The sequence below is a fragment of the Eptatretus burgeri genome, chromosome 7 (genome assembly GCF_056783735.1).
Source record: "Eptatretus burgeri isolate ZD-2024b chromosome 7, Ebu_testis_v1, whole genome shotgun sequence".
Classification (NCBI taxonomy): domain Eukaryota; kingdom Metazoa; phylum Chordata; class Myxini; order Myxiniformes; family Myxinidae; genus Eptatretus; species Eptatretus burgeri.
This window is the reverse complement of record NC_140967.1, coordinates 97,601,639-97,616,504: the sequence shown is the minus strand read 5'-3', so window position 1 is coordinate 97,616,504 and position 14,866 is coordinate 97,601,639. Positions and strand designations below refer to the sequence as shown.

Here is a 14,866-nt window from a genome sequence, read left to right as displayed (position 1 = left end):
TGCCATGTGACTTTTTTTATTTACTCCAAAGCAGAACAAAAGGATCTAAAAATTGTTACGTCTAAGGGGGGGGGGGTATGCATTCAAAGGGTAATTAGGATGTTTAATTAGGTATGCCATGCTGTTCGAGTTTAAGCCTGGTGTTGGCGCAGTGGTTAGGGCAGCGGCTTGGGATCCAAAAGGTCCTGAGTTCAAGCCCCGTTGGGCCACTTAATTAATACACCAGGGGGTTGACTCAGCCTGTCATCCTTCCGAGGTCGGCGAAATGAGTACCAGTGTACTGGGCCGGTGTATACCCCGGTTAAAATAGGTGTACCATTTCCCTGTGTCGTAAGAGGCGACCAGGGTTGCGTCAGGAAGGGCATCCGGCGTAAAACATGTGCCAAATCACTATGCGGATCATACGGATGATCCGCTGTGGCGACCTCGAATGGGAGCAGCCGAAAGAAGAAGAAGAAGATGCTGTTCGAGTTTACCAGGATCTCGATGTAATAAGTAGCAATTCAGTGGTGATAAGTTGACTAGTAAATGTCCATTTCTTCAAGGGGGAAATGATAATTGTCGCGTAATTAGTTAGGGAGACGGGTTAGGGTAAGTGTGTCTGCGTAAACCCCTTTTAGTAGTCCCTGGAGGCTTGCCGTGACGTCACAGGACAGTGCTGCGGATGGCTCCGCCCCGTGATCACGATTGGCGGAAGGCGACGGCGGAGGGCCAATAAAACGGCTCGATTGGAAGTGACGAGGACTCGAGGTTAAAAAGGTTCTGTTCGGGAAAAAGGGGTGGAAGAAGAAGATCGATAAGGAAAAAGCGTTTTGGTGGAGGCTGTTGTGCTCGGAGCGTGCTCTATTGTTGCGCTGGTTCGTTCCTGGATTGATCATGTCTCGTGGCCTTGCTGTGCCTCGTGCCTCACCTCGGTTGGCTCTGGGGTTCTGCTGGCTCGGAGTACGGGATCGAACGGCGGGCGGACCTGCCTCCCTATCCTGCTCGCAACTTGGCGCCAGAACTGGCTCCCTGGCGGCTGTGAGCGGACTTGGGCCGACACCAGGAGGTCGACAGCACCACGGTGTCTCCTGCACCAGACGAGCGCAACGCCAGCTCGTCCGACGCCAATCCAGGGACTGTTGCGTTTACACCACCGGCCAGCCTGACCACCAGGACCAGCTACGTTGTGTGTGTGTGTGTGTGTGTGTGTGTGTGTGTGTGTGTGTGTGTGTGTGTGTGTGTGTGTGTGTGTGTGTGTGTGTGTGTGTGTGTGTGTGTGTGTGTGTATACCTGGCGCCTTAGAGGGTTTGAGATTTCTATATCCATTGGAATTGTTTGTGTTTTCCCCACGCCCGAACCCACACCACCATCCCGTCGAATCGCCCCGGATCCCTCCTCTTGCCGAGTCTTATTATTATTTCTGTTAGAGAAATAAACATTATTAACTCAGTGAAAAGCGACTCGTGCCACCTTCCTCGTCCCGTTTGCGGTAGAGCGATTAAAACCGCCATCTTTGGGTTATAAGAAAATAAACCGCCTCCATCGTTTCGGCTCATTCTACGTTTGCGGGACTGTTTTAGTCCCGTGGATGTCACAATATTAATACACAGTTCCTAGATAATTACAGGACTTGTTTGAGGCAGACACTGACTCATTCTGGAGTAGGAGTAGGCAGATAGACTACTTAATCCTGTCAGCACAACTGCTTGTCCGTAAAGCCATGTCGGCTCATGTAGAAATAATGAATACAAAATGAAATAACCTCTCGAAAACTACCTCTAATATACGAATAATAGTCAGCATAGTGCTTACCCTGACGGCTGCAATACGTAATCACTATAAAAGGACAGAAAAGGAATCTAAGTAAGTGCATGATCTCAAAGCACGTGTTCTCGGATCATGCGAACATGCGACACAAAACTACGGAAAATACCCCTAAAACTACGTGAAAACACGAAAGAAACCAAAGCTACGAAAGCAATAGACACTAATCAAAACATGTAGGGCCATTATAAGCGATCATAACTACAACTTACCGAGTAAACAGCCCCAAAGCACAGGCCAATATAACAATTGCTCCTGGAACGTTTTCTCAACGTAGCGCCTTGGTAACCGCGCGATGTAAATGCTTAGCAACCAGGACCTGGACGGTCCACAGGGAGCCCGCCTGTGGGGTTGTGAGCCCTCACATTTTATTGTTATTATTTTATATTATATTATTAGTATTTGGATTATATTATATTGGATATATCTGCAATGAGAAAAAAACTGAAAACTGAGTAAATTATTCCTGGACACGTAGGATCAACCTGCTTGTGGATCTTATCTTGTCGACGAATTATTCATCTTCAATCAGTTTCTTCACATTTTATATCAAAACTGAATATGGCATTGGATTCCCCATATATGAAAACGTACAAAAGCACATTTCATTCAAGTTTTCACCTTGTTTAGTCAAAAAGATATGAACATAAATACATTTCAACCCGTCGTTGGCGACCATCTTGGATTTCTCAATTTTAAGGCATTATTGGCCATTTTTGAGCTGGGCAAACATCAGATTTGAGTTCAGCACCCCTCAATACCCCTAAATAGCTTGAATGCCATAAATTAACACCATTTGCCTTCAGCACTTTAAATATCCACATTTTCACAAATTTTGCCTCGTCTATAACAGAAATGAGGAATGTGAGAAAGTAATGAAAGTGATGCAAAGGTTAACACCACGTGGGAACTCGCGTGTTACCATTTCCTGTTCTTCCTGCTGAATTTGTTCTGAACACGTCCAGTCTGTGCATTTACAGTTTGCTCAACGAGGTGATGTTAATTTTTATTGACATTTCATTTGTGCCTAAAAGTTTGAAATGGCACAGCCCATGAAAATTAAACAAAGCATTTCCCTTCAAATGAAATTGGACGTTTTGAAATGTTAAAGTTCTGGAAGGGGCACAACAACATATTCAATGCAATCAAGAACATAGACTAGTCTTGGAAGGCAGTTACATCTGTAAACCTCAACGGTGTGTTTGTGTGTGGGGTGGGGGACTCTTGCCTGATTGTGTTCTTCACTCCCAAGGGAGGATTGAAGAGGCGATTGAAGATGTTATTGAAAGCGTTGTTGAAATGGGCAGACAACTGAGATTCGAGGAACTTGAGAAGGACGATGCAGGGGGATTGCTCGAATCCGACGGAGAGTTGCTCTCCAATGAAGACTCGATGCACATCGGAGAGCAAATAGCTGCTAAAGATGCATTTGGCACCTTCAAAAAACTGCTTCCGAAAGCTTTGTTGACCAAAAGGCTTTTTGGGATCTTCTAACATATCAATGCAGTGACAAATATGGTGTTGGCTTCGTGGTTAGGGTGGTGGTTTGGGATCCTCGGGTCCTGAGTTCAAGCCCCGTTGACCGCTGAATTAAAAAATACACCAGGAGGTTGACTCAGCCTGTCATCCTTCTGAGGTCGGCAAAATGAGCACCAGTGTACTGGTAAAGGGGACACTGCATCAGCGGCATAGCTGCGTCCCAACCAATGATGCAACCAGCAGCCACAGGCTGCACTCGATAGAGAGAGACAGAGTGACAAATATCATGCAAGAAGATGACCCAAATGTGGAAAGGAGCCTCAATGTTGCAAGGGTCTTAAGTCGGGGAATGCAGTGCTACAGTGAACTTTATGAAGGGGGGGTGTGGGGGGGGGGAATAAAGCCTGCGAAGCAACGCTCCCTTGATCAATTCTTCAAGAAGATTTGTCAACCGAAGGCTGAGAAGAGTCCTGATCAAGATCAGCAATCGTAAGATCGACCCGACAGCTCTGTTCCTTGCCAGGATTCAGATTCCAATTTTGATTTGTAATAATAATTGTTCCATTTCTAATGTGATTTGTAAATGTTTTTTTTTTTGTTATTGTAATGCAAACCCCCAAATATATTGCACTTGTTAATTTTCGTTTTTCTGTCCAGTACTGTACTGTATTAATCATTACAACTGCTATTTATTCATTAATAAGCACAATTATAATCTTTAGAACTCTTATTTTGGGAAAAATGCTGGTTTTTGACATCTTTCTGGAATGTATCCCTGTTTTATTACATTATTCTTATGGGAAAACGTGTTTCGCGACAAGCTGATTCGCGATGCACTCGGTTGTTCAGGAACGCATCCCGAGCGTATGGTGAGGTATTACTGTCTATGTATATGTATATGTGGGGAAATTACATGCCCAGATCAGGGTGAGTCTAGATGGACAGGGCTGTTCACCCAGGTTGGCATCTGGGAGTGGGCCAAAAGAGAGTGGCGTGTATATGTGGGACAATTGCATGTGCAGCCAATGGGTCACCCAGATAGCTCAGATGGTAGAGCACTGGTATGGTTCATAAGAGGACCTGGGTTTGATTCCTGGTCTGGGCATGTAATTTTTCCCACATACACATATACTTTATGAAATAATCTTCATTCTGTTCGTAGGCCTTGGACTCCTCAGAATTATCATGTGTTTTGTTTTTTTGATTCTGGAAATGTTTATCTTCCTTTTCAAACAGTTTGTTTAAAAAATGAAAAGGACAATTGAAGAGGTGTCAATGACGTGCTGAACCCAAGCGTGGTGGTCCGAATGTCAGTGTCAAATGGGTAATGTTAGGTGACTTATCCGGTTAGTCCTCCCAAAGTGTGATCATCAATTGGTGCGACAAGGAAATTCTGTGTAGTTACGGAGGTGATGTGACTGAGGGAAAACCAATACTCCCATGTTTCAACTGCAACCCCTGCACTGGCATGCCATAAAGGGGCTATAGTATAGGAGATGATCAATCGTTTATTAGACTGTGGGCACTTCTTATTTCCGTCTTCCCAATAAGGTGAGTTTGGAGTGGAAGCAATGCATCCTTGCAGCACTTTCCTTGGCCTTCGCGAAACCTAATTTTGCTTTGTTTGCTCGTAATTTCAGATTCTGCATGAATGGGCCGGCCCAATAACCGTCCCCTCGATCTGGCCTGTCGTGGCTCAGTTTTCCAGCATTGGCTCTCTTGGTACTGACAGTGGGAAATGGTTGACCGGCGAACTGCTTGACAGTCTGTCGGCCATGTCGGGACAAAAGGCCGTGGTTGAGCGGCCGAATCTGCATTTGGTACGTTGGCTTGGGTTTTGGATCCGATGTGGAATCACCTCAAACTATGTTGTTCGTGGCCGCTATTATGTTTGCAGCCATTTTTCTCCATGCCGATTGGCTTTAAACTTTGCCCACAATTTATCTGCCTTCCACAACACACATTACGGAGATTATTAAAGCAACAAAGACAGAGTCATGTTGGTGGCAATTTTGCTGAATGCTGATTGACCTTTTCCCTCTTAATGTTGCACGTAATCACTTTTCCTGAAACGTCTTGTGCATAATTTTGCTTTTTATGCCTCCAATGACTAAGTCACCGGAGGCATTATGTTTTGGGTTGTCCATCTGGCTGTCCGTCCGTCCGTGATAGGTTTTCGTTTCCGCAATAACTTAAGAATAGCTGAAAGGATCCAAGTCAAACTTGGTACAAGTATGTATCATGATGTAAAGATGAACTGTTTAGATTATGGGTTTAAAAGTTCAAAGGTCAGATGTACCGTTAGGTAAGAATTCTGTTACCGCATTAACTTGTGAACCAGTGATGGGATTTTGACCAAACTTGGAAGAAGTAAATAGAGGGTGTTCCAAAAAGACCCGGACAACTTTGATTGTTAATATATTTATAACAACAAATGACACAACTTTGGTTTATATGACACACAAACTCATAAAGTTTTGTGCACACAATCAATACACTTCGATTTGAACTCCGTTTGTCATGCACAAGTTGTTGACATGGTTGGCTCAGCATGTTTGCGTCCATCAGTGTGCATGCAGCTGTGATCCGAGAATGAAGATCCTGCAGGTTTGCCACCTTGGTGTTGTAGAAAACATCTTTGACAAACCCCTACAGAAAAAAAAAACAAGGGGGGTTAGGTCGGGTGGTCATGGGGGCAGGCGGTTGTCCGTCCGTCTTGGCCAATCCAGTGACCTGGAAATTTTTCATTCAGGATGGTTCGAACGACTGAGGCCCAATGAGGGGGATCGCCGTTTTGTTGTAAAATTATATCGGGTTGTAGGTCTTCAATTTGTTGGAAGGCAAATCCTTCCAACATGTTCATATAAATTGTTGAGGTCACTGTATCCTCCGCAAAGAAAAACGGACCCACCAAGCAGTCATGGAGCAGGCTACACCACACATTGACCTTTGGACTGTCATACAGCATATGTGTTCAATGACCACATGGAGGTTTTCAGATCCCCAGATCCTCACATTGTGCCAGTTGTTCTTCGCCTTACATAAAGGCAAACTTCGTCAGTGAACATGACCTTTTTCAGGTAATCTTCATCATCTTCTTTGCCACTGAGCATTTCCAAGGCCAACGCCTTGCTTTTGGGTCTGATATTTGGTATGACTTCATACAGAATTTTCACCTTTTATAGGTATAAAGCTTCATTCTTTTATGCAAAATCCTGTGTGCAGTGGTGGTTGGTCGTCCCAGTTCTCTGAATGCATGTCAAATCGATTTTTTGGGACTTTGTTGAAATAATTTGCACACTTGTTCATCGTCTGCTGCACTTGTTCTTGGTTAACAAGTACTTTTCTGTTTCTGACAACTTTCAGTTTCTTAAACCTCTAGTACCACTCTGATACTAGTCTGCGATAGCGGATTCCTTCCATACCTTGTACGTTAATTACGCTGAACTTGCGTGTCGGATCTCGTCTTGATGAACCATTCGACGCACTGAGCTTTCTCTTGTGGAGTTGCCATTTGCTTTCACATTAAACCACCAGACCTGAAAACAAAGAACACTTTATGAGTTTCTGTATCATATAAAACAAAGGGTATCGTTATATCATTTGTGGTACTGAATACATTAACAACCAAAGTTGTCCAGGTCTTTTTGGAACACCCTGTATTATGATGCAAAGATTAACTGATTCGATTTTGGCAGCAAGAGTTCAGAGGTCATGTCGGGTAAAAATGTGACACTTGAGAACAGCTGATGGGATTTAAATGAAACTTGGGACAAGTTTGTATAATGATGTAATAATGTGGATGGAGTAATAACGGTCGATGTCGTGACGTCGAAGTAAGTGAAGTTATTTTTGACTTTTGTTCCATATATTTTTGCCTTTTTTTAAAATACTTTATCTTTTACTTCTTTCTTTTTTTTGTCTTCCATATGTGTTGCTCTTCCGTGTATAAATCTCATTTGTCTCGGCAATGATTCCACGATGGAGTGCTTTTCAACAACCGCGTGTTGACCTTGGTCATTTGTGATTGATTGATGTTTAACGTTTAACTTCTCGTGTCCTATTCATAGTGAAATGTCTGTTACGCATTTTCCACCCTCCTGGTTCCAGGTGTACCCATCGGTGGACAACGTCAGGACGAGCCTGGAGGGCTATCCAGGTAAATGTGCTGAAGGAGGCAGAGTCATTGAATTTTTCCAAAATGGAATAGGAAGAGTGTGGTTTGTTTTCTGCAGCAATGGAGGATGTTTGTGAAGTTGGCATTTTCTCCAAAACAGATACTTAACGTCCTCACTTTCGACATTAATGTTGCTTTTCACATTTTGTGCCATGCAGCTGGAGGCTCTCTCCCTTATGGTCAACAGACAGCTGAAAAACAGCAATGGCTCCGATCCTACCTCCAGTAAGTGTCCTGTTTCATCAAAACATTTCCACTCGACACTTGTGACCGGCTTCATTTTATATTCTCATGACATGGCTTGTTTGCTTGTTCCTCCGCGAATAAACCCATCCTCAAGTTATCCGTGTGCATTCCTACCGCAAATTGTTCTTGCTTGCAGTGTGTTACATGGATTCTGTTCAAATGAAAGGCCTCATGGAGGTCGCATGTATATAAATATCACATTAAGGACAAGGTCATTAGGAGTCATCAGTGTAACTTAACACTGGTTGTTAGAACATTGATAGACTGGTAAACTCTTCCTTTTAATTCGGAGCAGGTTGCATAAGGTCAGGTCAGGTACGGGAGCATGCGCCGGGGCAGCGTGTCTCTGTCCACTTTCCAGCGGTACTCCATTGCTCTCTGTCTTGCTATCCCCAGGCAGGTGCCTGGCCCATCCCATCTCCTTGAGATGCCAATCAACCTGCTGCAATCATGAGGCACGTGGTCAGCCCGTTGGCCTCCTCCACTCACAAGACTCCCTCACTGAGAGAATCTTGTGAGCAGGATCAGCATCAGGAAAACGAGCCACATGTCCATACAGCTGCAGCTGACGCTCACGGACCATACAGGTAACGAATATCATTTGAGACTGTCTCAGCAACCACTCTGACACAAAGTCCAACCAGCGATAGCCAAGGATTCTATGAAGAGACCTGGCCCCGAAGAAGTTAATTCTCCCTCTCAGATCCCTGGTCAGAGTCCAAGTCTCACATCCGTAGAGTAAGACTGGAAGCACCAAGGACCTGAAGACTCAGATATTCCTCCTCCTGCACAGGTACCGACAGTGTTGCACCCCATGATCCAGTGAATCCACGACTCCCCAGGCCCGACCCAGACGTCTGTTGACCTCTGACTCACAGCCAGCGAAGACATGAATATCACTCCCTCGGTAAGTGAATCTCTCCGTGACATCAACATCCTCACCACAAACAGGCACAAACAGGATAGCAGCTGGTGGATCAGCCTGGTACAGCCGCTCAAAGTAACCGGGCCAGCGGGCCTTCACTTCCGACTCCTCTATCAAGAGTCTACCACCCTCTGCTCGAACTGCAGTACACCGAGGAACAGGTTTGGAGAAACGCAAGTCACGAATTCTCCTTTAAGTAGGATGAGGATCACTCAACCACAGGTGATGCTTTACCCCCTCACAGATTCCTTGCAAATCGGCCTCCTTGTCCACCCTCAGTGCACGTACAGTTTTACGCCTCACCTCCCTGAACAGCCCATCTCTGGCATGAAGCCTGGCCCTGCGATTCTGGTCAATGGTATCCAGTATCCCTTGGGAGACAAAATTCTTCTTAGCCCTACGATGAGTTCCAAGACATCCACCGGCAACATCAAGGATGTCTGGTTTGTCAGTAGCAACCTGTATGGAAAGATCTGTCAGGTTTGAGCGAAGGCCCTGGATGTTTGAGGTCCACACTCTTAAGGAAGAGGCAGGGGAGGAGGTTTTGGGTGCAGGGGAGGGGCAGGGTTGTTAACCCTATACCCTGATTATTATGTTTTTTAATGAGGGAGGTGGGGGGGGGGAGGTAAGAAGAGTTATTGAGAAAGAGTGTGAGGGATTGTAGAAGAGCCTAGGCTCGAGGGCAGAATGAGAGGAGAAAAGGCTTGGTGGTGATGGGTGAGGCACAGTGGGGAGCAATAAGAGGGGCAGAGGGCAGTTGAGGATTGGAAGAGGTGGAGTGATGATATTGAAGAGAGAGGGTGGGGGAAGGAGGCAGCTTTCTGGATGTAAGGGGGGATGTTTGGATGTTCAACACACGTTTGCAACCCCAGTTGTGTTTGTGAAAGTTTTGTTTGAATCCACTGTTTTGAATTTTTTTTTTCACCATCTTCAATTTTCTTTCTTTGGGGAGGAGTGGGTTCAATTGGAATTATCCCAGGTATATAACAATGATGTATTATGTATGCACATTATCAGTACGCATGTTTTTGCTTCATATACATAACCCAGGTTATTTTTATTTTCGGGAGCAATCAAGGCAGTGGTCTTTAGCCTATACACCGCACAATTTAAGAGATGTGGCAGAAGAATGCGTTTCACACTTGGACCAAGATCGTCCGTCGGGCGGGTACTAAAGGAGAATGATCGAGAGAGTGAGTGTGAACACACTTTCCCTTGTTCGAAAGGCTTTGAACTTTGCCTTGGTCACTGTCAGATTAATTTGTATTTACAAAATATCTTTTGAGGGAGTATTAATTATGTTGATTGGATCAGCTGTCCTGCCATGGACTCTTTCTAACAAAAGAGAGCCGGTATACTTTGGCTTGCATCTTATGATAGGCCATATTTACTCAAACAAATTACAAGGATGATCCTACAAAGTTGTTGAAAGTAACGTGCAAATCAGTTATTGGTTTTTTTTATTTTATTTTATTTTCTTTTCCACACATCTTCCAAAACCCATAATCATGTTGCGTCATTGTCAATTGTACTTTGGTTCTGCATTCCGATCCTGCGCACATGGAGCATCGACCCTTCCTTTGTCCTTTTGTTTGTCCTGCAGCCGGTGGATGGCTGATGTGAGTGGCCGAACCCGCGCCATGCCTCACATCAAGACGTACTTGCGCATGAAGCCTGACTGCAGCCAAATCTCCTGGTTCCTGGTGACCAGGTGAGGACAATCTTGTATTGTGGTGTGTGTGTGTGTGTGTGTGTGTGTGTGTGTGTGTGTGTGTGTGTGTGTGTGTGTGTGTGTGTGTGTGTGTGTGTGTGTGTGTGTGTGTGTGTGTGTGTGTGTGTGTGTGTGTGTGTGTGTGTGTGTGTGTGTGTGTGTGTGTGTGTGTGTGTGAGAGAGACAGCCCAGACATGGACATTCAAATCTCGGCCAAGCTATAAACTGTCGTCCCGGTGTTTCGCAGGCAGGGGGGTACATCATTGTGTGTGCCGTCCCACGGATGGACGTTAAACTGGGTCTCCCATCTTCTCGCAGTAGTTTGTGGATGTTAAAGATCCCATGGTGTCCTTCGCGAAGAGTTGGCGAGTTATCACCGGCACCATGAACAAATTAAATTCCTTCCCTGACTCAATACTGAGAAGGCAATGGCAAAGTACCCAACATAACCATAACCTGACCCTTTGCCCAGCAATGTATTTGGCAACACATCCACTCTACAGAGAATATGGTGCATTTTTGACGGTGATGATGTTCTCATTGTGTCTCATCACATCTTGAAAATATGATGCACTTTCACTACCTTTTACGACATATGCAAAACTAGGTTTTCTTGATTTTTTTTCCCCAACATTTACCAAGTCTGCCATTTTGACACTTCTGGTCACATGATCAGCATAACCTCCACAATTTAACATCCCTGGCCTCATGTGGTAACCTAAATTTGGTAACATTCCAACTGGTGGGTCTGGAGAGGAAGGTTTTTAAAGGAATTTACACGATTTTCCCAAACATTTACAAAGTCTGCCATTTTGACACACTTCCGGTCACGTGACCGGCATGACCTCCACAATTTAACATCACGACCCAGACTTAACCTTGTCGCCCAAATTTGGTAGCATTCTGACTGGTGGGTCTGGGGATAAAGATTTTTGAAGCAATTTACCAAGTCAGCCATTTTGACCTACTTAAAGTTATGTGACCAGAACGAGCTTTGCAATTCCTGTTAACAGTCAGGAAGAGAACATTGTCGCCAAATTTCGACCAGATCGGTCCAGGGCGGCCCAGCGGTTTGGCCGGAGAAGTCAAAAAAGGAGACTGACGGACAGGTACACGATGACAACACCTTATGTAGAATTTATATTCCAGATAAGCTAAAAATAGGACTGCGTGTCCTGAAGCTCACCTGGATCAGGAGCAACAGTCAGTCAAACCTCCCGTAAGTCCCCCTCGACCCTGATGTATATGTATGTATGTGTATATATATATATACATACATACATTTCCAGTAATACCTTGACATAAGAGTTTAATTCGTTCTGTTACCGAGCTCGTAACTCGGTTTGCTCTTATATCAAAACAATTTTCCCAATTGAAATGTATATATTGACACAACTTTGGTTTATATGATATATATATATATATATATATATATATATATATATATATATATATATATATATATATATATATATATATATATATATATATATATTTTGTTACGTCTGAGGGGGGGGTATGCATTCAAAGGGTAATTAGGATGTTTAATTAGGTATGCCATGCTGTTCGAGTGTACCAGGATCTCGATGTAATAAGTAGCAATTCAGTGGTGATAAGTTGTCTAGTAAATGTCCATTTCTTCAAGGGGGAAATGATAATTGTCACGTAATTAGATAGGGAGACGGGTTAGGGTAAGTGTGTCTGCGTAAACCATTTTAGTATTCCCTGGAGGCTTGCCGTGACGTCACAGGACAGTGCTGTGGATGGCTCCGCCCCATGATCACGATTGGCGGAAGGCGACAGCGGAGGGCCAATAAAACGGCTCGATTGGAAGTGACGAGGACTCGAGGATAAAAAGGTTCTGTTCGGGGAAAAGGGGTGGAAGAAGAAGATCGATAAAGAAAAACCGTTTTGGTGGAGGCTGTTGGGCTCGGAGCGTGCTCGATTGTTGCGTTGGTTCGTTTCTGGATTCATCGTGTCTTGTGGCCTTGCTGTGCCTCGTGCCTCACCTCGGTTGGCTCTGGGGTTCTGCTGGCTCGGAGTACGGGATCGAACGGCGGGTGGACCTGCCTCCCTCTCCTGCTCGCAACTTGGCGCCAGAACTGGTTCCCTGGCGGCTGTGAGCGGACTTGGGCCAAGACCAGGAGGTCGACAGCACCACGGTTTCTCCTGCCCCTGACGAGCGCAACACCAGCTCGTCCGACGCCAATCCAGGAACTGTTGCGTCTACACCACGGGTCAGCCTGACCACCAGGACCAGCTACGTGTGTGTGTGTGTGTGTGTGTGTGTGTGTGTGTGTGTGTGTGTGTGTGTGTGTGTGTGTGTGTGTGTGTGTGTGTGTGTGTGTGTGTGTGTGTGTGTGTGTGTGTGTGTGTGTGTGTGTACCTGGCGCCTTAGAGGGTTTGAGATTTGTATATCCATTGGAATTGTTTGTGTTTTCCCCACGCCCGAACCCACACCACCATCCCGTCGAATCGCCCCGGATCCCTCCTCTTGCCGAGTCTTATTATTATTTCTGGTTAGAGAAATAAACATTATTAACTCGGTGAAAAGCGACTCGTTCCACCTTCCTCGTCCCGTTTGCGGTAGAGCGATTAAAACCGCTATCTTTGGGTTATAAAAAAAATAAACCGCCTCCATCGTTTCGGCTCATTCGACGTTGGCGGGACTGTTCAAGTCCCGTCGACGTCACAATATTTAATGCAGTGAAAAACCTTGGTACATCACGGGTGATGAAGGTTGTGGTCAAGTTTTATCGAAATTGTGTGTTGTTTCGGAGAAGAGAGCAAATATCTATTTTGGGGGGTCAAAAACTCTCCCTCGTAGACCCTTTAATGAGCACAGATTTTGATGTGGTCAACACACCTTCGTTCGGCATCAGATATGAAGCTTGTGGCAAAGTTTCATCAAAATCCTGTGTTTGGTTCAAGCGATAATGATTGGTGTTTACAGATTCACTGATTGACTGACTGACTGACTGACTGACCTACGGAAACCGCTTGATCGCATAACGTCAATGACTCGATGTCAAGAGTTGTATCGTGCACCAACTCCACTGGTGAAATTCCTGTGAGCAGCTGTTTCTCTGTGGTATTCTGCCACTGCACAAGAGTCGATGAATCATACTGCTGCTTATCTGGCATCCTAATGATTTTCCCCCAAACTCTTTTGTCACATGATGCAGGTTCATTGTGATGGAGACTCATCGCTTATATGTAACTAATTTTTGCAAGGACCTCTTTCCTCGAGGCGATTATTTTTATTTTTTTCACATGAAAAGGTTTATGTTTTCTTCTCGTCTTGTACAGTAAACCTTAAAATATCGTGAGGGTTGTGTTCCTGGAAAATGCCGCGATATTCAAAATGGTGCGACTTAAAACCAAAGGCCTATAGTAAAAAGGATGTTAGGTTCCTCAGCTTTGAGAAAATATAGAGGAAGGTTGGTGGCAACCACAGATAAACATCACAATTGAAACCAGACAGAGTAAAAAAATTATCTCACTCCCATCTCTGTGAATGTGTGATCGAGACAAATTCAAAGGCAAGGTACTGATTTACTGCAGGTTCGTTTTCCAATTCATGTTCTGATTCATGTTCAAAATATAACATACAATTGAAATAAGTTGTTTCTCAATCGTAAGCTGACGTTTTTCGACAGACAGGCATGCAGAAGTAAACCAGTTGATTGACCCAACTTTTGCTTTGCATGCATGGGGTGATGCATACATCCATACATGGGGGACATGCGCCACAGTGTCGCTGTATATAACTTTCTGTCGGTACTCCAGGTGCCTCCTGGCAATCCCCCAGTCAGATGCCTGGCCCATCCCCATCCCCATCCCCATCTCTTTGGGATAGGACATTCCAGGCACCAACCCGAGGAGACCGCTGTTTTGTGGATGACACCTCAGCACCACCCCGACACACACTTCAGTGTGTGTTTGTGGTGGCCGGAGTGCAAATCCTGCCACCAACCTCCAAGGGAAAGTACCCAGCTGCAGGAGGACGTTCGCAAGTGCAGTTGGCACCAGATATGGATGGCCGTTGGCTCAAAAGGAGCTCTTCTGCCCTTCTGCTCACAAGGAGAAACAAGGGAAGGCTCATGGTTTGAGATAACGACAACTAAATCAATACATACGAGGGCAATCTAAAAAGTAACGGGACTGAGTTTGCTGTATGCTCCACTTACCCAACTTGAATGAACGGGTTGTGTCACAGTCTTTCGCAACATTCCAGCAATATAATATATACATGTTTGGTGATGGTTGTCTGCGCTCGTGTGATTTTTACAGGTCATGCTTTACACGTTGTCTCGTCTGAGTCGTCACTCTATGAGTCGTGAGCAGAGAGCCAATCTGAAGTTTCTTGCCAAGGTTTGCAAAACACCTTCCGAATCCTTCGCAATTCTGCAGCTAGTCTACGGGGAAGAAACAATGTCACATACACGTGCATTTGAATGGCACAAGAGGTTCAAAGAGGGACAGGAGGAGGTTGAGGATGATCCACGGTCTGGAAGACCTT

General features: G+C 44.9%; 1 protein-coding gene across 4 annotated transcripts in view; it reads left to right on the top strand.

The window, feature by feature from the left end:
- The window catches only part of TDP1 (tyrosyl-DNA phosphodiesterase 1), a 67,871-nt gene that overhangs the window by 37,163 nt on the left and 15,842 nt on the right, over positions 1-14,866 (top strand). For all 4 annotated transcript variants that reach the window (XM_085889743.1, XM_085889742.1, XM_085889744.1 and 1 more), the window contains exons 11-14: positions 4,926-5,105; positions 7,396-7,444; positions 7,621-7,687; positions 10,237-10,344. In XM_085889743.1, the coding sequence (XP_085745869.1) occupies positions 4,926-5,105; positions 7,396-7,444; positions 7,621-7,687; positions 10,237-10,344 (404 nt within the window). The remainder of the gene's footprint in view (positions 1-4,925; positions 5,106-7,395; positions 7,445-7,620; positions 7,688-10,236; positions 10,345-14,866) is intronic.